Genomic DNA, 22,500 nt, shown 5'->3' with positions numbered 1-22,500 from the left:
CTAAATCATCTATGTCCGTCCACCCGTGTGGTTACCAGTCCAAAATAAGGGGGCAGGCATTAAGACACAGAAACAGAAGAAAAATACGTACAGAAAGTAGGTAGCGTATCAGAACTGCTCACGACAGTTCACTTTGTGCCTGTGCCAGTGTTGACCCTACAACGCTGATCGAAGAGCTGTCGGCAAGAGTGTCTGACCTGCACATCTGGGTCACCAGTCTGCTCTACGCCAAAGTGCCGTCCGTGCTGCAGAGAGAGGACATGACGGTCCCTCTGCGCAGCGCCCCAGTGGTGGTGAGGGAGGTAGAGCAAGGCATCGCCATGGCGCGGAGTGCTGTCCTGCGCTACACTCACCCAGTCATCCCTGCCCCGGGGGACGGACTCGAGGTGACCAGGCTGTTTCACTGCGGCGTTGCTCACCCTGGGAGCTCCCCTGTGGACTGCTATAGATGTGGCCAAGAGGTAGCCGACATCTTACGGCGGTTTGGCGTCGGCACCAGAGGTAAGTCACCTTTATTGGAATGTGTATCACATATGTGGTGTAATGTTTCCACGATACATTCCTTCCCGCAACAAAAAGTGGAGAATGAGCTTTCTGCTCCTTGAAGACAGACATGACATGTGACATAAATGCGTTTGATATCAAAAACTCTGTTATTTTACCGGGATCGACATCGATTAAACTTACCTGCACGTCATGTATCTGTAAGCCGTCCTTACTCCTGCAAGAATAGCTACGAAAATACAGGAAATGACAAGAACATTTACTGTGCATGAACAAGGCTATATTCCCTTTTTTTACCCAGAAGCTCGATCTGGTGTAAAAAGTAAAAAAAGGATGGCATAACAAAAGGCAGACAAATTACAATGATGGAATATCATTGTACAGAAGGAATCACTTTTTCTCAATAGTTCCAGAGTAATAATACATTTCTTTCTACTTGCAGTCTCTCTGTTCACGAACGGACCATCTCCCCTGAGCTATCGCGATGTCTTCATACTGACAGAAAGCGACAGACTGCGAGACAAGGCTGAAGACCCGATCGGCAGACTACGATCCCAAGCTTCCGACTTTGTGCGAGGTCTGCGCAATGCAGGACTGCCAGTATGCGTGCGGCGATTCCGCAATTGTAGCCGGGAAGAAATGAAGGACACTGCTTTGGCCATCACCGACCAGATTACAGTCGCCCAGCCCTTGGCTGTGTCCGGCCTTGAGCGAAAGATGGTGGTGTGGCTACGCAGACCGGCTGAAGGCGAGTGGGATGACAGCACGTGCTACCTGGACGCCAAAGATCGTCTCTTCGCTGTCTCTCGCAGCAGTACACAGCTCGTCGTTGTGGATGCCCCTATGAGACATGATAGGTCTTCCTTCAATTATGTCGGCTGCTTTGTCATCGCGATCGTCCTTGCTGTCTTTCTCTTTTGGTTTTTCTACTACCCTAGATTTTTTCTTTGCGTGGTCGGCAATTTCAGTTACTGCGAGTATTGATGTGGGAGACTTGCGTCCAAACAGACTGTCACATAGCAACAACGTCGAAAACAACCTGCAAGATCACTCGTTTCTTCTCGCATGTGTATTTGTCATTTGTTTCTCCTGTCACTTTTATTTACCAATTGCACGACCTATCCCAACAGAATGACCTTATATGAATACAGTAATTATGGAACAGACAGTGCTTATCAACAAAATCAAGTTTTAACGGTGCAGATCTCAACAGGACCCTGACAGTTTTTTCCTGAAGCTAAATTGTGAATGTCCACAAATACTTCGACCGGATGGACGATGTGTATTTTGTGAAGAATGAAGGAGAGTAACATTTTTTCCCATTCTTTGTCGTGTTGATGTATTTACCAGATGTATGCACATGTACCCAAGTAAAATATCTTCATTTTTTCAACCGGTTTTGACTCACTGAACGACCAGGAGAGTCATATCGGTATTAGCAGTGCTCAGGCGTCCGACAGGCGATAGACGAATAATCTCAACGTTGATACTTCTTCGTAGCAGGCTATATGCCCCCTGGACAACTGCCCTCCGGAAAATTGCCCCCCGACAACTGCCCCCGGACAATTTCCCCCAGTATAACCGCCCCCTTATCTTTCTGACAACTGCCCATGTACAAAGGCGATCACACACGTACGTAAGCATGCGTAACTGAAGCTGTTATTTTTTGCCTTTTTGTTTTTCCCTTTCCTTTCCTATGATACTGTCTTGTGAACAATTCTCAGAAAACAAACAATATGTATCACACGCTGTGACTACCGTAACAGACATATCTTAACATACATAAGAGGGATTGCCTTAAACCTACAATTTTAAGCACAAAGTAGCCTTACATGATGAGATGTCTTCCTTCAATTATGTCGGCTGCTTGGTCTTCACGATCGTCCTTGCTGTCCAGCTCCTTTTTGTTTTATTCACTATGTACATACAGCCGTTAGGCAAAGTCATAAAGCACCACAATGTCCTGTACCACATGTTCGCAGACGACACTCAACTACAAAAATCCGCACACACCAAACAGTTTACAGAGTTAGTGCAGTCAATAGAATCATGCAGCGATCACATCAAACAGTGGATGACAGTCAACAAGCTCAAGATGAACGATGATAAGACAGAGATCATGCCAGTTGGCAAACAATCAAACTTAAAGCTTCTTTCAGAAACATCCAGTCTTACCCTTTCTGATACCACAGTCACATTCAGCACCAAAGTAAAAAACCTGGGTGTCCACCTTGACAGTAGCCTGTCAATGGACGCCCACATCAACTCACTCTGCAGAACCGCCTTTCTTGAAATGCGGAGGATTAGCCAAATCAGACACCTTCTTTCCCTCGACGCAACCAAGACACTGGTTTCGGCTTTTATTTTGTCGAGACTGGATTACTGCAACTCGCTCCTAGCCGGCCTCCCAGACGCCAAGCTAGACCGCCTACAGCGCATCATGAACAATGCAGCACGTCTTGTGCTGCGCAAGCGCAAGCGCGACCATGTCACCCCTCTCCTCGTGACCCTTCACTGGCTACCAATCAAAGCACGCATAACATATAAAATAGCTACCCTGTGTTACCGTAGCCTTCACGACGACTCTGCCCCTTCTTACCTGTCTTCGCTCTTAAAGCCACACGTCCCCACACGCAACCTCCGATCGGCCGCTGACGCAGGGCACCTTGTTGTCCCACGCATCAAACTGAACGCTTTCGGCAAGCGCGCCTTTACTCTACACAGCTCCCTCTATTTGGAACTCTCTGCCCATGTCTGTCCGCCTTTCTACCTCTCTCCTTTCCTTCAAGTCCTCTCTAAAAACACACCTCTTCCGGCAATACTTCAACCTCTAGCCTGTTCAGTATCTGCCACATTGAGGAGAGGGGTCACTTGCCATCGCAGCGCGCTGTGGGCCGGCTGGGAGCGGGTTGCTATTTCATGTGCCCGTTTCTTTGTTTACTTCCGTGTTTGAAAATCGGCGTGCGGGTCTGTTTTTTCCCTTGTACGTGCGCGCGATAGCTGTCGCGGTGTATGAGTGCGACAACACGTGCCTTGGCGTGTGTGTGCGAGTGTGCGAGGGCTGTATTTTGTATTTGATACATGTATAAAATGTGTCTCCAGGAATATGTTTTGTTTTAATCTTGTGTCGATACTATTTAGTTCTGCCTCGTTACTAGCCATTGAGTATAACTGTTTTATCATCATTGCTTTGTTGTTGTTCTTTGGCCATTTACGTTGAATGACTTGTTATACATCGACATTGATAGTTTTATTCTTCTTCTTCTTCGTCGTTCGCTAGATAGTTTTATCATAAGAACCTTTTCTAATTCCTATTAACTCGATGTTCTTTAACTATATTTATACATAAATGCATATTGTAAAGCAGTATGCATTGTTAGAGGATTTCTTTTAGTAGCAGTGTTTAAATGACGAAGCTGCTTTTCCCAGTTTTACCTAAGAGACCGACTGTATATTGTGTTATTGTATTTGTCAGACTTGATTGTACCAAGTCCCTACACATGTTGTAATGCGCTTAGAGCCAAATATTTTTGTTTTTTTGTAAGGGATAGGCGCAATATAAATACACTTTATTATTATATTATGTATGTGTATGTGTATGTGTATGTGTGTGTGTGTGTGTGTGTGTGTGTGTGTGTGTGTGTGTGTGTGTGTGTGTGTGTGTGTGTGTGTGTGTGTGTGCAAAATAACATCAAACAACAACAAAAACAAAACACTTTAAAAAAAACCTTAAAATAACCCACACAAACAAAATAATGGGGGGCAATTCTCCTAGGGGGCAATTGTCACGGGGGGCAATTGTCCAGGCGGCAGTTGTCGGGGGGCAGCTGTCCGGGGAGCGGTTGTCTGGGGGGCAATGAAGGTAGAACTTTGACATTGTGCACACTTTCAAGTTTCGCTGACATGACCTACAGTCAAGATGAAAATTAGGTTGACCCTCGTCAAATTTCAAGGTCAAAATGAGGTACATGTCACGTAAAAAAAAAACCCATAAGAAAACGACCCTGGAACGTTGGTATTTTCTTGAATATTGTTTTAAAGACATCAGTCACCGATTGACCGAAAACATAGATGTCATTACTATGTTGCCTGCATATAAACAAAATATTAGCGAAGTAGATTTGTGGGGTCAATCGCTGTCGAATGTTTTTAAAGTGTACACGTTTTCAGGGGTCAGTGACTTCCTGGCATGAGAAAAGTGTAGTTGACGCTAGTTATTCTTTCGGTAAATTTCAAGGCCACTGCGGCGTTGAGTTCGGAAAATTAACAATTTCTCAAGCTTAGCTATGACAGCCGAAGGATTCTTAATGTATGACTGAAAAGCACCCCGTGACTACAACAGTATCAGATACGTACTTTGGTAAGAACGAACAAAATCAATTATCGGACAAAGGGAAACAACCGCTGTATATGCCCTTTGAATTTACTGCAAGATGATTGTCTCCCCATGGAGACCATTTTCTTAGTTTTGGGCAAGTTGTCATTCTTCCTGTGTTATGATTTTACATTGATTATTGTAACACAGACAAAGACACATTCTTCATTAACGAGGATGATGGCATAAACAAACACGTGCTTTTTATATTTAGTCAAGTTTTGACTAAATATTTTAACGTAGAGGGGGGAATCGAGACGAGGGTCGTGGTGTGTGTGTGTGTGTGTGTGTGTGTGTGTGTGTCTGTCTGTTTGTGCGTGTGTGTGTGTAGAGCGATTCAGACTAAACTACTGGGCCGATCTTTATGAAATTTGACATGAGAGTTCCTGGGTATGATATCCCCGGACATTTTTTTCATTTTTTCGATAAATACCTTTGATGACGTCATATCCGGCTTTTTGTAAAAGTTGAGGCGGCACTGTCACACCCTCATTTTTCAATCAAATTGATTGAAATTTTGGCAAAGCAATCTTCGACGAAGCCCGGGGTTTGGTATTGCATTTCAGCTTGGTGGCTTAAAAACTAATGAGTGAGTTCGGTCATTAAAAATCGGAAACTTGTAATTAAAATTATTTTTTTATTAAACGATCCAAAAACAATTTCATCTTATTCTTCGTCATTTTCTGATTCCAAAAACATATACATATGTTATATTTGGATTGAAAACAAGCTCTGAAAATTAAAAATATAAAAATTATGATCAAAATTAAATTTCCGAAATCGTTTTAAAAACTATTTCATCTTATTCCTTGTCGGTTCCTGATTCCAAAAACATATAGATATGATATGTTTGGATTAAAAACACGCTCAGAAAGTTAAAACGAAGAGAGGTACAGTAAAGCGTGCTATGAAGCACAGCGCAATCGCTACCTGCGCGCCAAACAGGCTCGTAACGTTCACTGCCTTTTGCACTAGCGGCGGACTACGTTCAGTTTCATTCTGTGAGTTCCACAGCTTGACTAAATGTAGTAATTTCGCCGTACGCGACTTGTTTACATCTTGTAACACGCTTCTACCTGCAGTCAATGGGTGTGTTGTGCTCGCTATTCTCGAGTGTTCCACAAAGGCGATGTTCGAGTCACAGCGCTCAATCCGTCTGAGACCCCAAAACCCTGCACGAGTTTTCGTTTGTTTTAGGACTTGGGTATTTTGGGTTTTTGAATGGGGGGCAAACCATATAAATTATGCACCCGCATGTCATGCATGATTTTTGAGTGATTACAATATTTGTTTAAAAGTATATGTATTTTGCCTAGCTTAGGAGATTTGCTTAAATCGCTTCTCGCCCTCATTTTTTGACGATGTTAAATTGAATTATTTTTTGATTTGAGGTGAACAATCTTATGGCAATAACATCCAACGTACACTTCGTACAGAGATATATTCCAACGAACATATTCATGATAATATATTATTGATGTAAATTGATTCTGAAAAAGGTATTACAACTACAAATTCTGACTGAGCCTGTCACGTTGATTGTTTATTTGTTTCATTTAGTCTATCTGATGTGTTTAGATTGCATCAGTATGCTGTGTAATTATAGTGCTAGCTATATGAGAACGTTTGATGAGTATTGTAGAACTAACTGCGATTCAAATAGAAATGTATGTGTTTATCCTTTCTCTGTTCGTACCTTCTCTCCCCTCACCGTGAAACTCACTTGTGTATATGGTATATTCCTTGCCATGTAAGCGATTGTGTTTTCCCATCACTCCTCTGTCCTGGCTTTTACACAGGATAAGGTCGACCATCTCTCCCCTTAGACACGCACTGAACATCAGCAGCCTGGGAGCCTTCTGTGCTGAGTAAGAATGCTGGAGTTATTTCCCTCTACGTGGGGGCCCGGTTAGCTCAGGTGGTAGAGCACTGGACTTGTGATCGAGAAGTCGCTGGTTCGAATCCGGGCCGGGACGGACACGGGTCAACTTTATGTGCAGACCCAGAGACGGTATCCATATCCCACCCCCGTGTCATCATAATGGCACGTTGAAGATCTTGGTCATTCTACCATAAGTGCAGATGGCTGATACCACCTAAACACGCAAACATCAAAAAGCCGTGAGGGCGTAAAACTCGAATCGTATAAACCAATTCATGTCCAATATAGGCAATTAAGACCTGACGGACAATAAGCCCCTTAAAATTTACTTTTACCCTCTACGTTGTGGTTTGATCTGTTCCTCTTCTCTTCATTTTTTGGCTCACGTAAGTGTAGCCTATGCGGTGCTAACTTTTGTCTGTCTGTGCGTGCGTGCGTGCGTATGTATGTCTGTATGTCTGTGGTAGAAACTTTAACATTTGACTGAACACCGAAATACTCATTTTTACCTTGTTATTTTTCAAGCACCATCTTCAAACTATTGAAGGAATGATCAACATTTTGTCGGCATGTGTGTAGTTAAAGTGTGTATCCAAAGAAAACGGGTGGTGGGGGTTTTTGAGGGGGTAAAAGCAGGTGACTGGTTTGTGTCATGTGTGGTATGTAGACCAGGTCAGGGGTCAAGATCAGGTCAGGTCGCGTGAAGGATTGTGGTCAGTATAGATTCACTTTTCAGTTCTCACCTCTGCATTCGCCGATTCCGGGTTTCTTAGCTCCAGAAAAATAGATAAAGAAGATACCAAAGGAGATTTCCTACAGTTTGTTCTGCACAGCGTGTTTCCAGTGTCTGCGCGAGGAAGAGCTGTCGAAAGCGCAGTGTCGATCTGGCAGTCGTGTCCCCGGTAAGTACAGACAGATCTAGTCTAGTGTTTTCCACTCTTCCAACGTGTCACCTAAGCTTACTGATAATCCGTTTTGTTTAATTTCTTCTTATTTCAGCAGACACGGATATCAAACACAGTGCTAGGCAGTCACCTCTAGTGAAATGAGTTGATCTAAAGTGCCCGCTGTAATGTTTGGATGTCTTTGTTCTTGGTTCGGTTTATGTGAATTTCAAGACTTGCAGTAGAGTCTCAAGTTTGCTCTGCCCGTATAAAACTGTCCACCATTTATTTGAACATGCAGATATAAGGAAACGGAATGAATCTGTTCTCAAAGTCAACATTATTACGATTTTGCCTCAGTTTCAAAACATGCTCTGTCATGGTTCTGTCTGTAAAATTTGGTACTTTGCAACAACTTCCTTAAATTTAAAAGACAGTTTTTGAATGCTAGATCTACCTAGATATGTATCGCGTTTCATTCCAGACTCCTCTCTTTAATTGTAATGTTCGTTATTTACGCACTTTCATGATTCGCTAATTTCTGTAACGTTTGGTAAACTTTCCTTGCAACAGCTAATTCCTTGTCTTTGTTGGTATTTGTTTTCAAGGCAGCACAACGTAAGATAGCTTCTTTTGGACAGCAGGTAGAATGCGAGTTTTGAGACAACGACAGTCGTCCAAAGAAAGCTTGCTGTGGAATTTTGTTCTACATAATGGTACATGTGATTCTGTATTTTTCTGCGGTTAATGTTAAAGCTTAATGGCTTTTATTTTTCCTCTGTTGGTTTCTTCCTCCTGAGTTGATCGTTATCACTCAAACAAGACCATCAGAGAGTACCTCAGTTGCTCCTCAAAATGGACTGTGAATAGTGTGTTGACTGTGTTGACCGTCAGAATTATTTTAAGAACCAGGCTGCTGCAGTCAGTTGACATGTTTCACATATTGTAGGGTTCCCATGCTGCATGGGTAAAGTGGCTTGTATAACCCGACTATTCAGTATCAAAACACTGTTTATATTTGTGTGGAGGACGGGAGGTAACCTCGTCAAAGGCGTATAGGCCAGAAGGTTTCGAGTTGTTTCCCGTCTTAATTTCCTTTTTTACAGTTCCCAGCATTCTTAGCGAGACGCTACTTTTTGTCTTCGAGAGAAGAACAGCTTGATGTAACTAAGAGTTGCTTTTGGCTTAGAAGTCCAACTCCAGGGTGAGTGGAAGGGTTTTATTTGGCAGGGTTGTTTCTAAGAATCTAAGTAATATATTCCTATGTTTGGTTTATTGTGTTAGTTGGTTTTTGGCTCACGTAAGTGTAGCCTATGCGATGGTAAACTTTGTCTGTCTGTGCGTGCGTGCGTATGTATGTATGTATGTGTGTATGTCTGTGGTAGAAACTTTAACATTTTTGGCTAAACACCGAAATACTCATTTCACGTGGTTAATTTTCAAGCACCATCTTCAAATTATTGAAGCAATGATCAACATTGTGTCGGCATGTGTGTAGTTAAAGCGTGTATCCAAAGAAAACGGGTGGTGGGGGGTTTTGAAGGGGTACAAGCAGTTGACTGATTTGTGTCGTGTTTGGCATGTAGACGGCAGGTCAGGTGTCAAGATCAGGTCAGGGGTCGCGCGAAGGATTGTGGTCCAGTTCTCACCTCGCCGATTCGCCGGGGAAGACGATTTCATGTTGTTCGGTTTCTAAGCTCCAGAAAAGTAAATAAAGAAGATACCAAAGGGAGATTTCCTACAATTTGATCTGCACAGCGTGTTTCCAATGTCCACGCGAGGAAGAGCTGTCGAAAGCGCGGCAGTCAGTGTCGATCTTGCAGCCGTATCCCGGTAAGTTCAGAGACAGATCTAGTGTCTACCACTCTGATAACGTGTCACCTACTGTTAATCCGTTTTGTTTTAATTTCTTTTTATTTCAGCAGACACGGATGTCAAACACAGTGCTAGGCAGTCACCTCTAGTGAAATGAGTTGATCTAAAGTGCCTGTAATGTTTGGATGTCTTTGCTCGTGGTTCGATTTATGTGAATTTCAAGACTTGCAGTAGAGTCTCAAGTTAAGTTTACTCTGCCCGAAAAAAACTGTCCACCATTTACTTGAACATGCAGATATAAGGAAACGGAATGAATCTGTTCTCAAAGTCAAAATGATCACGATTTTTTCCTCAGATTCAAAACATGCACTGTCATGGTTTTGTCTGTACAATTTAGTAAGTCTTAAGTACTTTGCAACAACTTCCTTGAACGTGAAAGACAGTTTTTGAATGCTAGATCTGTATCGCGTTTCATTCCAGACTCGATCCTCTCTTTGATTGTAGATCTACTGTTTGCTGTTTACGCACTATCATATGATTCGCTATGTAACGTTTGGTAAGCTTACCTTGCCACAGCTTTCTTGTCTTTGTTGGCATTTCTGGCTGTGTTGACCGTCAGAATTATTTTAAGAACCAGGCTGCTGCAGTCGACATGTTTCGCATATTGTAGGGTTACCATGCTGCATAGGTAAAGTGGCTTGTATAACCTGACTATTCTGTTTCAAAACACTGTTTATATTTGTGTAGGTTGTAGTCATCATAACTAATCGCATTTTGCCATTTGTTTCAGAAAGGAGGTTAACCTACAACAAGATCGACGCTATGTCAGATATATGCCTCAGCCACATGAAGACTTCCGAATTTAGATCTACTCGGCATGGTGACAAGTCTTGATGAAAAGTATAGGACTGAGGACAGCAGTGGAAAAAGTGCCCACATGGCAGGTACCTAACCTATTACCCTAGTCATTTTATCTGTTTGCCTTCTTTTGAAAATTATACATGGAGTTGATATGATGCGTTAGTTTTAACTGTGTGTGTGTGTGTGTGCGTGTGTGTGTGTGTGTGTGTGTGTGTGTGTGTGTGTGTTTGTGTGTGTGTGTTACGGAGTGAGTGAGTTTGTGTTATGTTACTGTTTGTTGATTTCTTACGGGAGCCTTGAAGGCTTCGCCTCTTGTTTAGTAAGAAATTATCTGGGGGGGGGGGGGGGGTTTACACGGGTTACGTAACCCCCCCCCACCCCCCCCCCCCCCCCACCCCAAAAAAAGAGGTAATTTATTGGCTCAGGATGCACCAGATAGCTCTATTTTGCTTCTTTGGATAAAAAAAATTTCCGGGGGGGCATGCCCCCGGACCCCCCTAGAGGCTTAGGCGCCGAAGGCGCCGTCAACTTGTATCTTCGCAGTCATTTTGTAACCCCCCCTGCAAAGTGAATTGATCCGCCCTTGGAAATATGTATGATCATAACCGGTCGCTGTGAAGCTAATTTGCGCCATTGTGGTGGGTCTCTGTTTGGGTCGGTTAAGAGTCTGTTGTGTGGTGTATTCCTTGTGAAGTCATTAGTATTGTCAGTCATTTGTGAGTTGTTTATGTAATCTAGTGTTCATTCTTTTAGCCTGTGAATCTTTAGTTATTATATTGGTTATAGTGTTCGTTTTTTAGGAGTGTTAGCAGCAGTCCTGAGTTTGAACTTTGATGAGAGAATAGTTGTCTCCCTTGAGATAGATTACAGAAACGGTTGTTATTTGTTTGGTTAATACGGGAGAAAATATTATAAATGTTGTAAAGGTTAACGTTTTGGTTGTGAGTTTTTTGTAGTTTAGTTTATAATTGTAAACACTTATTTCTTTCTGTTCTTACATCTTCACTCTTTGTTTCAAATACACACTCAACAAGTATACATCAGGGGCGGATCAGTTCATTTTATGGGGGGGGTTTCCAAAAGTATATTGTGAAGATATGGGTGTGAAGGCGCGAAGCGCCGAGCCGACGGCGCAAAGCGCCTAGCTTGCTAGGGGGGTCCGGGGGCATGCCCCCCCGGAAAATTTTGTAAAAAAGGATGCAAAATGGTGCAATCTGGTGCATTTTGAGGATGATCATTACCAGTTTCAGGCAGCAGATTTTGTCACTGATTAATACCCCAAAAAAACACCATTTAAAAAAAAATTTTTTGGCTGGGGAAGGGTTTCCGGAAACCCCTGAAACCCCCCCCTCGTCCGCCCCTGTACATACACACCAATTCATATGCACACAGATTGAGCAGACACGCACATAAATACTCAACAATAATACATATTCAAGAACACTTTTATTTTGTAATAGTGGTAGTGGAAGTCCAACCGCTATATTTGTGTAGGTTGTAGTCATCACAACTAATCGCATTTTGCCTTTTGTTTCAGAAAGGAGGATAAGCTACAACAAGATCGACGCTATGTCAGACATGCCTCAGCCACATGACGACTTCCGAATTTAGATCCACTCGGCATGGTGACAAGTCTTGATGAAAAGTATAAGACTGAGGACAGCAGTGGAAAAAGTGGCCACATGGCAGGTACCTATTGCTTTGTGTCTGCAGTGCAAAAGACAGATAAGCTGATGGTAGATTTCCAAATGAACACAGTACCCGCAGATCTACTGCTGATTAACGACGGGCAAGCTACAATCCAGGGCAGAGAAAACTGCAGCATTGCAATCCAACTCTCCATTTGTTTCCATATCTTTAACTCTTAGTCGTATGACAATTCCAAGAATATGTTATCTTGATACGCAAGCTCTAGGGTAGGTTAATGATTGTAGATAAGCTTTGCCATGATAATTATGCTGATGCAGTTTAGAAGTGTGTATGTGTGCGTGTGTGTGTGCGTGTGTGTGTGTGTGTGTGTGTGTGTGTGTGTGTGTGTGTGTGTGTGTGTGTGTGTGTGTGTGTGTGTGTGTGTATTGCACAAGATCTCCTTCAGGGACAACTACACCAACAACAAATACACAGTCATTTTATCTGTTTGCCTTCTTTTGAAAATTATACATGGAGTAGATATGATGCGTTAGTTTTAACCACCATAAGCCGTAGGGTTGTTGTTGTTTTCACCTTATGTCGATGTACATTTCCTGAACATGTAAAATATGAATAAACATTGTTTAAACTAAACAAAACAAAAATCAACGTGACAGGCTTAGTCAGAACTTGTAGTTTTGATACCTTTTTCAGAATCGTATTACATCAAAAATATATCATCAAGAATATGTTCCTTAGAATAGATCTCTGTACAAAGTTCACGTTGGATATAATTGCAGTCCAACAACATCGTCGAAAAATGGGGGCGAGAAGCGCTTGAAGGAAATCTCCTATAAAAGCTAGGCAAAACACATATCCGTTTAAACAAATCTTGTAATCGCTGAAAAATCGTACATATAACACGCGCGTACAAAGATGGTTTAACCCACATTCCAAAACACAAAACACCTTAGTCCTAAAACAAACAAAAACTTTGGCAAGGTTTTTGGGGCCTGAGGCGGATTGAGCGCTGTTACTCAAAACTGCCTCGAGAATAGCGAGCACAACACACCCCTTTAACTACGGGAAGAATCTATAAAATACAAAATCAAAGCACAACAAATATGACAATTAGCCCAAAACTGAGAAAATGGTATCCAGGGGAGACAATCATCTTGCTGTAAATTCTCAAGGGCATACACAGCAGTTGTTTCCCTTGTCCGAGTATTGTTTTGTTGTTGTTGTTCTTACCAAAATACGTATCTGATACTGTGAAAGTCAAGGGGTGCTTTTCAGTCTTATATTAAGAATCCTTCCCATACAAAAAACTAAAAATAAAAAATAAAAAAAAAGAATCCTTCAGCTGTCATAGCATAAGCTCGGTTGATGCCTTCGTGCAGTGGGAAGGAACAACCTCTCAGTGGCAACAACGTCACCCTGACAGAAGTTGGCCATTAATCAAATGTAAACATTATGTGAGGGTCCCGGGAGGCTCTACCAGCTACATTTGAAAGTTCCGACTTTAACAATTCAATTCGACCCTGTATTGTGACAACGTTATATTGCAAGTGTAAACCAAACGTGTATCATGTCTGGTGTTAAATGAAACATTAAAGTTTTTGAAGTTAAACGTTTGAGCTTCAAAATCCGTGTGAAATTGTCAATTTTCAGTACTTCGAAGTGACCTTTAAAATTACAACTACACTTTTCTTATGCTAGGAAGTCATGGACCCCTGAACACGTGTAAACTTTAAAATGTCTAGCTTTAAAAACATTTGACAGCGATTGACCCCGAGAATCGACTTCGCTAATGTTTTGCTCATATGTCGGAGTCCGATGTCTTAAAAAAAAAATCCTGAAAAAAACTAATGATCCAGGGTTGGTTTCTCATAGCTTTTTTGTACGTGACATGTACCTCCTTCTGACCTTGAAATTTGACGAGGGTCAACCTGATTTTCATCGTGACTGTAGGTCAGCGACACTTGAAAGTGTGTAAAATGTCAAAGTTCTACCTTTATCATCCAACAAATCTCAACGTTAAGATGATTCCTCTGCGGTTAGTTGGAAGCCTGAGCACTGCTGAAACCTATGACTCTCCTGGTTGTTCAGTGAGTCAAGACCGGTTGAAAGAATGAAGATGATATTCTAATTGTGTACATGTGCATTAATCTGGTAAATACATCAACACGCCAAAGAAAGGGAGCAAACATTATTATCATTCTTCGCAAAATACACATCGTCCATTCGGTCGATATTTGTGTACATTCACAATTAACGCTTCAGGACAAAAGTATCAGGGTCCCTTCCAGGTCTGCCCCGTTACAATCGTTAGTACGAATGAAAGCTTGACTTGATTTTGTTGATAAACACTGTCTGTTCCATAACTACTCTATTCATATATAGACCATTCAGTGGGGATATGTCGTGCAATTATTCAAATAAATGAAAATGAGAAGAGAACCAAAATAATGATAAATATACACGCGAGAAGAAACGAGTGATCTGGCAGGTTGTTTTCGACGTTGTTGCTTTGTGTCCAACTGTTAGGACGCATATCTCCCACATCAAAACTCGCAGTAATTGAAATTGCCGATCATGCAAAAAAAAAATCTGGGATAAAAGATAAACCAAAAGAGATAAATAGCAAGGACGATCGTGAAGACCACGCAGCCGACATTATTGCAGGAAGACTGCTCAGTACGTCTGATGGGGGCATCCACAACGACGAGATGCGTGGTGCAGCGTGATTCAGCGAACAGATGTTCCATGGCGTATAGCATGTACCTGTCTTCAGCCGGTCTGCGTAGCCACACCACTACCTTTGGCTCCAGGCCAGACACAGCCAGGGGATGGGCGACTGTAATCTGGTCGGGGATGGCCAAATCAATGTCGGGCATTTCTTCTGGGATGATATCATGGTCTTGCCGCACGCATACAGGCAGTCCCTCGTTGCGCAGACCTTGCACAAAGTCGGAGGCTCGGAATTGCAGTCTGCCTGTTGGGTCTTCAGCCCTGTCCCGCAGTCTGTCGCTCTCTGTCAGTATGAGGACATCGCGATAGCTCAGCGTCAGTCTGTTTGTGGGGCCTGCAAGTGAAAGGAAACCTGCTATGGCTTTGGAACTACCATCAGTTGACTCTGGGAAATAGTCCCTCGCCGAAAGTATACGGACTGAACCCACGCCGATAGTAACAACTGGTTTCAAGCCGAAGCCGCTTCCGACTGTGCTATCTCCCCGCACTAGGTTATATCGGAAGAAGATCCGACTGACTCGTAGGTATGGTGATGGCATGAATGCATTTCGTCCATGTCGAAAGTGACGTAATTCAGTTTCTCACAACTGTCCTAACATTTAATGTCAAAGAAGCCAAAGCGGGGGTATAAAGGTTATTTACCACGAGGGAAGTACGATTGTCTGAAATGAACATTTTGAAAATATGACGCTTGTTTTGACCCTAAAATTCGACTTCACTGATGTTTTGCTTATAATATAATTCAGTTTTTATGGAATGGTAAGCAAGGTAAAGTTAACAAGAAATGTGCTTGTCAGTCTTACCAAAAGGGTGGGTTAAAAATGTTAAATGTTTGTACTTTCTTGTCAGCTATGAAAATTAGCTGGCTTAAGAGAGTTTTCAATGCCAAATCTCCATTAACCAGGTTTACGCTCTGTCTGTATCCTGAGCTGGATAAACAGCAGCAGCTAGGGGGTGAGTTTGCCAACAGTTTGCAATCAATCCACAATCCTTTTTGGCATGATGTATTGAAACATTTCAAGAAATTAAGCATAAAATGTATACCAACTGAAGTAAGTGAGTTTAATGCAGAATGTATCTTTTATAATAGAAATATTGTAATTGGAAAACACACTGTATACTTTAAAGATTGGACAGAAAGGGGTATTTTCCAAGTCTGTCATTTACTGAATGAAAATGGCAGTCTATTGAATTTTGTAGGTTTTCAGATAAAATTTCCTACGTTGAAGGTTAATTTTTTTAAATTTGCAGGAATGGTCAAATCTATTAAGACATATCAGAAAAAGATAAATGTAATACAGGAGGCAAACTATGAATTGTTAAAGCAAACACCATGGACAATAATATTTGAAGGAAACCATAGTGTCCAATCGTGTTTGGCCGCGGCAGACTCAGCCCCAGCTGGTGTGGTAAAATGGAATGGTATTTTTGATAACCTCAGCTGGAACAAGATCTTTTACTTATGTCATAAGACAACAGTTGATTGTCAGCTAAAATGGTTCCAGCTGAGGTTAATTTATAGGGCCTTGCCCACAAACCGCTACTTATTTCTGAGAAAAATGTTGAATCTTCTAATTGTTCGTTATGCAACAATGAGGAAGAAACAATTAATCATTTGATGTGGCATTGCCAGCATATTAACAGGTTTTGGCAGGAACTACAGGAACTGTTAAATAATAGTTGTTATCATGTTACTAATTTCCGGTTTTCGGAAGCGTTGGTATTGTTTGGAGTTCAGGAAAATATGTTCACTGATAAAGCCTTAGATTTCATTATTTTATTGGCCAAATTTTATATTTACAAATGTAAATGGAACTCTGAAAGACCGATGCTTCCGATATTCTTGAAGTTTTTGAAAAGTAGATATTTATTGGAAAAGTACAAGGGGGGATTAGCAGAAGATAAGTTTGACCGCCTCTGGCAACCATATTCTAACCTGGTTTCATGAAAATTGTCCAGTACTAGGCTCTACTCCTCCTCCCTAATTCGTTAACAGTATCTTGATATATATTCTGTGGTAAACTTGAATCTTGTAGTAATCAATATTATTTAAGGGTCTAGTAGTTGTTGTTGTCAAACAGTCCTATACAGTGCCTCTTTAACTTTCCCCCTCTCTCTCTCTATTTCTCTCTCTTTTCTAGATCATTCTTTTAGTATGCATGTTGTATGTATGTATGTGGCGATGTGAACTGTGATGTAATGTATAATGTGTTGTAAAAAAAAAAGAGAATAATGAAAAAAAAATGAAATAAACATTTAATGTCAAAGAAGCCAAAGCGGGGGTATAAAGGTTATTTACCACGAGGGAAGTACGATTGTCTGATATGAACTTTTTGAAAATATGACGCTTGTTTTGACCCCAAAATTCGACTTCACTGATGTTTTGCTTATAATATATGCAGGAATAGTAGCGACATTAAATTTTTATGTTTTCAACAAACAAACAAAAAAATCTAACAGTATGGGTGGATTTTTTTCATTAGTGTGACGTTACCTGTTGCGCCAACGCCAAACCGCCGTAAGATTACGGCCACCTCCTGGCCACACCTATAACAGTCCACGAGTGAGGTTCCGACGTGAGCAGCGCCAGAGTGACACTGCCTGGTTACCTCCAGTCCATACCTCCGTGCCAAGTCCATCCCTCGTTCTCAGTTTTTTTTTATTTCTGAAAACACAAAACAATAAAATGTGTAGTGATAGCAGATTTTTGGAAATAACTCTGTCTGTCACTTCTACATGACCGTTCGGCAGAGTTATGCCGCTTGAAGCTCGGACAAATAGTTTGACTTCCGCTACCGGCCAACACGTGCTCAAAATAAAAACAAGTTGCTTAAGGCGAAATTACTACATTTAGTCAAGCTGTCGAACTAACAGAATTAAACTGAAAGCACTGCATTTTTTCACCAAGACAATACAGCTTCGTCAATCGCCGCGAGAAGGAAATTGCTCACCTCCCACGTGCAAAACGCAGTGAAATAGACAAGCAAGAATAGCGCGGTAGCCTATTGCGCTTAGCAAGAAAGCGCGCTTTTCTGTATTCTTAACTTTTTTTTAGCTTGTTTTGAATACAGCATATCATATCTATGTGTTTTTGGAATCAGGAAGTAATAAAGAATAAGATGAAATCATTTTTGGATCGATTTCATACATTTTAATTGTATAGTACTAATTAATCTATTTTCGTTAATTAATGTCACATTTTAAGAGTAAACATGACATATGTATATATTTTTAGATTTTGATTTTGATGAAGAATTCGTTGCAATCAATTTTAAATCTGTTCGCGAGAATTTGATTTTAATGACAACTTTAATGAGCAAACTTATCAATTCATTCTTAAGCCTCCATGCTGAAATGCAATACCAAAGTTCGGGCTTCGTCGAAGATTACTTGACCAAAATTTCAACCAATTTGGTTGACAAATGAGAGCGTGACAGTGCCGCCTCAACTTTCACCAAAAGCCGGATATGACGTCATCAAAGACAGGTATAAAAAAATCTAGAGATATCATACTCAGGAACTCTCATGTTAAGTTTCATACAGATCGGTCCAGTAGTTTCTAGGAATCGCGTTATACACACACACACACACACACACACACACACACACACACACACACACACACACACACACACACACACACACACACACATACATACACCACACCCTCGTCTCGATTCCCCGTCTATGTTAAAACATTTAGTCAAAACTTGACTGAATGTAAAAAGCAAGGAGAGATGAGAGAAATCGGTCCAAACATTATGCATCGCTCTTGAGGAAAGTGCGATTCTGACAGTCGCTACCCTGCGCGCGTACGTAACGTCCGTTTCTTGTGTGTATGTGTGTGTGTGTGTGTAAATACCACTCATTGTCCGGTTTTTGTAACATTTAAGACACAATATGTTGAGAGCAGATATCGATCAAGAAACCGGACGCCCGATCATTACCGGCATTAAGCTGTATTCTTTCTTTCAGATGTCACTATACGTCTTTTTCCAACATAATTATGTGGTGAACATATCCCATGACCTGCCTTCTTTTTCTCTGTTATTCCAGTAAACAAATCTAGCGCGACATTGCCTTGTAGTTCATTTCATTCGCGAACTTAAAACGCCTCATTACCTGGTTTTAGGACGGAGTTTTCTTCCACGCGATAGATTCATTGAGCCTCTACTATAATAAGTTATTTGTTTGTTTGCTTAACGCCCAGCCGACCACGAAGGGCCATATCAGGGCGGTGCTGCTTTGACATATAACGTGCGCCACACACAAGACAGAAGTCGCAGCACAGGCTTCATGTCTCACCCAGTCACATTATTCTGACACCGGACCAACCAGTCCTAGCACTAACCCCATAATGCCAGACGCCAGGCGCAGCCACTAGATTGCCAATTTTAAAGTCTTATAGGTATGACCCGGCCGGGGTTCGAACCCACGACCTCCCGATCACGGGGCGGACGCCTTACCACTAAGCCAACCGTGCCGGTCTCTACTATAATAAGCAGAGTGGTTATCATGTTGGGCGATCAAAAGAATGAAGGCCCTGGAGTCATTCCTGGAACATTTGTGAAGAGACCATTGCTGTGTAGTTCTCAACATTTGTTTGTACCTTCTTGAACTAGCAAAATCGCTATTCCTTGTTAAAGGCTGCCATATTCGTAGCGTTCATTAATTAATTCATATTGTTTACATGTGCCAATAATGTTATAAAACTGTACCTAAGGGGATATAATAACGATTGGCTGTAGCTTTCGAACACAGAAACAATTATTTCAGTATTGCAAAGTGGTGTTGATAGTGTCGAATGTAAACAGAACAGTCTCAAACGCCATCTTTGGTTTACGAAACGTCACGAAGTGACTGTCAACGGTCTAAAAATAGCCCAAGTCCTGGAGAACTGTTGCTAAACAATGCAATAAAGAATTAATTATTTCTCGTAATTGGTAAGGACTTCAAACCTAAAACTTTGCAGGAAGCTTAATTTATACATCCCCACAACGATGGGAAAAGCCCTGGAAGTAATTAAACTAATTAAATAGGACTATGTCAGCTTTTAAGTGGCACACGTCCTATAAGAATAGCTGGAAGACGTTGCGAACAAACATTGTTGTCTATGAGTGGACGAGTGTTTTTCCATCTTACTGATTGTTGGTGTGCTTACATTTTAGAATAGCGTCCAATAACCTAATTCTTCACTTTGAAACAAGAGACATGAAATAAATATTGGTCTATTCCTTGTCATTTTGTGAGTCTAACAAATATTATTGTGTTTGACATTAAATCAAATATGCTCAAAATGAAGAAATTCGTTAAATGAGAGTTATACTGTAAACTTTCGAAATATTGAAAGGGAAAAGATGTGTTATTTGTATTTATTGCGTGTGTGTGTGTGTGTGCGTCCAAAGGACAGATTGTACGAAAAAAACTGATTGTTGTGCCACAACGATGCCAAGTTATGCGTCACCGCAGCATGCTTTGAGTGTTGCTTACCGATAACCCATGACACAAGGGTCTGTTGGCAAAATTAGAATCAGTGGGCATTAGAGGTCGGTTATTATTATTATGGTTTTGCGATTGCTTAACAGACCGCATGCAAGTTGTTGTTATTAAGGGAACACAGTATGATGTTAAAATGATTCCTGCCGGTGTTCCTCGATGATCCGTGCTGGGCCCGCTCTTATTTTTGGTATACATTAATGATATTATTTATATAGAATATTGAATCCGAAATTAAGTTGTTTGCTGACGACAGCGTAAATGTTCCATTTTTTCTCATGTGTCTGCATGCATGGCTAGGACGTGACGCCAGTGATCAAACCAAACTGAAACTTTGGCAGTACTGGTATCAATCGTTTACATCTATTAGGCATGCGAAGTCATACCGTTTTTGGATGTAAGGGAACACTCATTTTGATCAATCAATCAATCAATCAATATGAGGCTTATATCGCGCGTATTCCGTGGGTACAGTTCTAAGCGCAGGGATTTATTTAATTTTTTTTAATTTTTTAAAATATTTTTTTTATGCAATTTATATCGCGCACATATTCAAGGCGCAGGGATTTATTTATGCGGTGTGAGATGGAATTTTTTTCACAATACATCACGCATTCACATCGGCCAGCATATCGCAGCCATTTCGGCGCATATCCTACTTTTCACGGCCTATTATTCCAAGTCACACGGGTATTTTGGTGGACATTTTTATCTATGCCTACACAATTTTGCCAGGAAAGACCCTTTTGTCAATCGTGGGATCTTTAACGTGCACTGTGACACCCCAATGTAGTGTACACGAAGGGACCTCGGTTTTTCGTCTCATCCGATACGGGTTCAATCGTTTTTCCCGGAACACTGCTTAAAGGCACAGTAAGCCTCCCGTAAACCATCACAGATACGGTCAGGCTTTTACACACAGTACAAACACCCTTTCATTTAAACACTCACCGATTGAGAACATCCTAGGTGCCCTCCGTAAAGAGCGAACAATTTTCAAAGAATTTATTTTTGCGTGGTTTATCTTACCCCTGAGCCATCGTGAACCCGTGTGATCCAGTTTCCCTTTTTCACAGTTAGTCATTTGAATGCGACTCGATGTGAGCTTATTTACAATAGCACGTTTTTATGCACGAAACAAACGGCTGTGGTTCACAAGAACTCTAGCGATGGCTTTTGACTGTTGAGAGGAACGGCGATATGCACTGATAAACCGTCGTCTGCTACGACCCTTGCGTGACCCTGCTTCCGGGCTTTTCTTTTTTCAAACTTTCACAACTTCGAATTGTACTGATCTTGTCTTGATGAAAAAAGAATTATTTTATGATTAAAGAATGTTTGTGTAACAAGCTGTCAATTTATTATTTAGATTTTAAAAGTTAGGTCTAGCGCAAAAACGCACCACTGTCCAAAAACATTTTGATAATCATCGATTCACGGCTATCGCCAGTTTACATCGATAGAATGAGACCCGAAGGGAAGTAACTCATGTTTGACCTGAGTTCAGGATGGGTCCAAAAAGTGTTCGAGACAATCTGCAAAATTAATTCTTTAAAAATTGCTCGCTCTTTACGTAGGGCACCTAGGATGTTCCCGTTTGGTGAGCGTTCAAATGGAAAGGTGTTTGTACTGTGTGTAAAAGCCTGACAGTATCTGTGATGGTTTACGGGAGGCTTACTGTCCGGGCGTGAATTACGGTATTCATAACAGCCGCCCAGCACCAAAACGAGGCGCCATTGCTGTTGAGGCCAAGTCCACGAAAATAAATTCTTTGAAAATTTCTCACGCTCGACAGAAAGCAGCCAGGATGTTCCCGTTTGGTGAGCGTTCAAATGGAAGTATGCTTGTACTATATGTAGACGCTCGGTGAGCTCTGTGATGGTTTACGGGAGGCTTACTGTGCCTTTAACCTCTGAACAAATACCTGTAACATTCAAATATTTTACTCGAAGTACGTCTCGTATGAAGACATAACATCCTGAGATTTTCCAAGCAAAACACTGGGTCATTGCTGAAATACAGTTGTCTTTGTCATGGTAGGCCTACTCATCAACGCTTGGGATATGAATGGCGTAACGCAAGAAGTACAGCAGCCAGCAGAACTAATCAATTTTTTCTAGGTAGATATTGGAATTGATTTTCTCCTCGTGAGTAAACGTTTTGGCCAAAGTGAATGTTTTACGTTTTTGTCAGGTGCATTGACTTAGGTTGTGACAGAGACATACATTCTATCTATGTCTCTGGTTGTGACAACGAACGGACCCGTCTTTAAAAATAACTTGTTCAAAAGCTGGCCGTTTTTC

At 41.4% G+C, this 22,500-nt stretch overlaps 1 protein-coding gene and 1 long non-coding RNA gene across 2 annotated transcripts in view; one reads left to right on the top strand and one right to left on the bottom strand.

Annotated features, from left to right (window-relative positions):
* The window catches only part of LOC138978058 (uncharacterized), a gene marked incomplete at its 5' end in the record, with an annotated part of 4,699 nt that extends 618 nt beyond the window's left edge, over window positions 1-4,081 (top strand). Inside the window, 2 exon segments of the mRNA XM_070350685.1 lie at window positions 149-501; window positions 947-4,081. Coding sequence (XP_070206786.1) covers window positions 149-501; window positions 947-1,488 — 895 coding nt within the window.
* Window positions 4,082-12,448: 8,367 nt separating this feature from the next.
* Window positions 12,449-22,500, bottom strand: part of LOC138978077 (uncharacterized) — an 11,644-nt gene continuing 1,592 nt past the window's right edge. Inside the window, exons 2-3 of the long non-coding RNA XR_011459576.1 lie at window positions 17,196-17,366; window positions 12,449-15,035 (exon numbers count right to left, since the gene is read on the bottom strand). This is a non-coding gene — a long non-coding RNA (uncharacterized lncRNA). The remainder of the gene's footprint in view (window positions 15,036-17,195; window positions 17,367-22,500) is intronic.

The sequence above is a fragment of the Littorina saxatilis genome, linkage group LG10 (assembly GCF_037325665.1).
Source record: "Littorina saxatilis isolate snail1 linkage group LG10, US_GU_Lsax_2.0, whole genome shotgun sequence".
Lineage (NCBI taxonomy): Eukaryota > Metazoa > Mollusca > Gastropoda > Littorinimorpha > Littorinidae > Littorina > Littorina saxatilis.
Note: the sequence above shows the minus strand (reverse complement) of the source record. Positions and strands in the feature narration are given on the sequence as shown.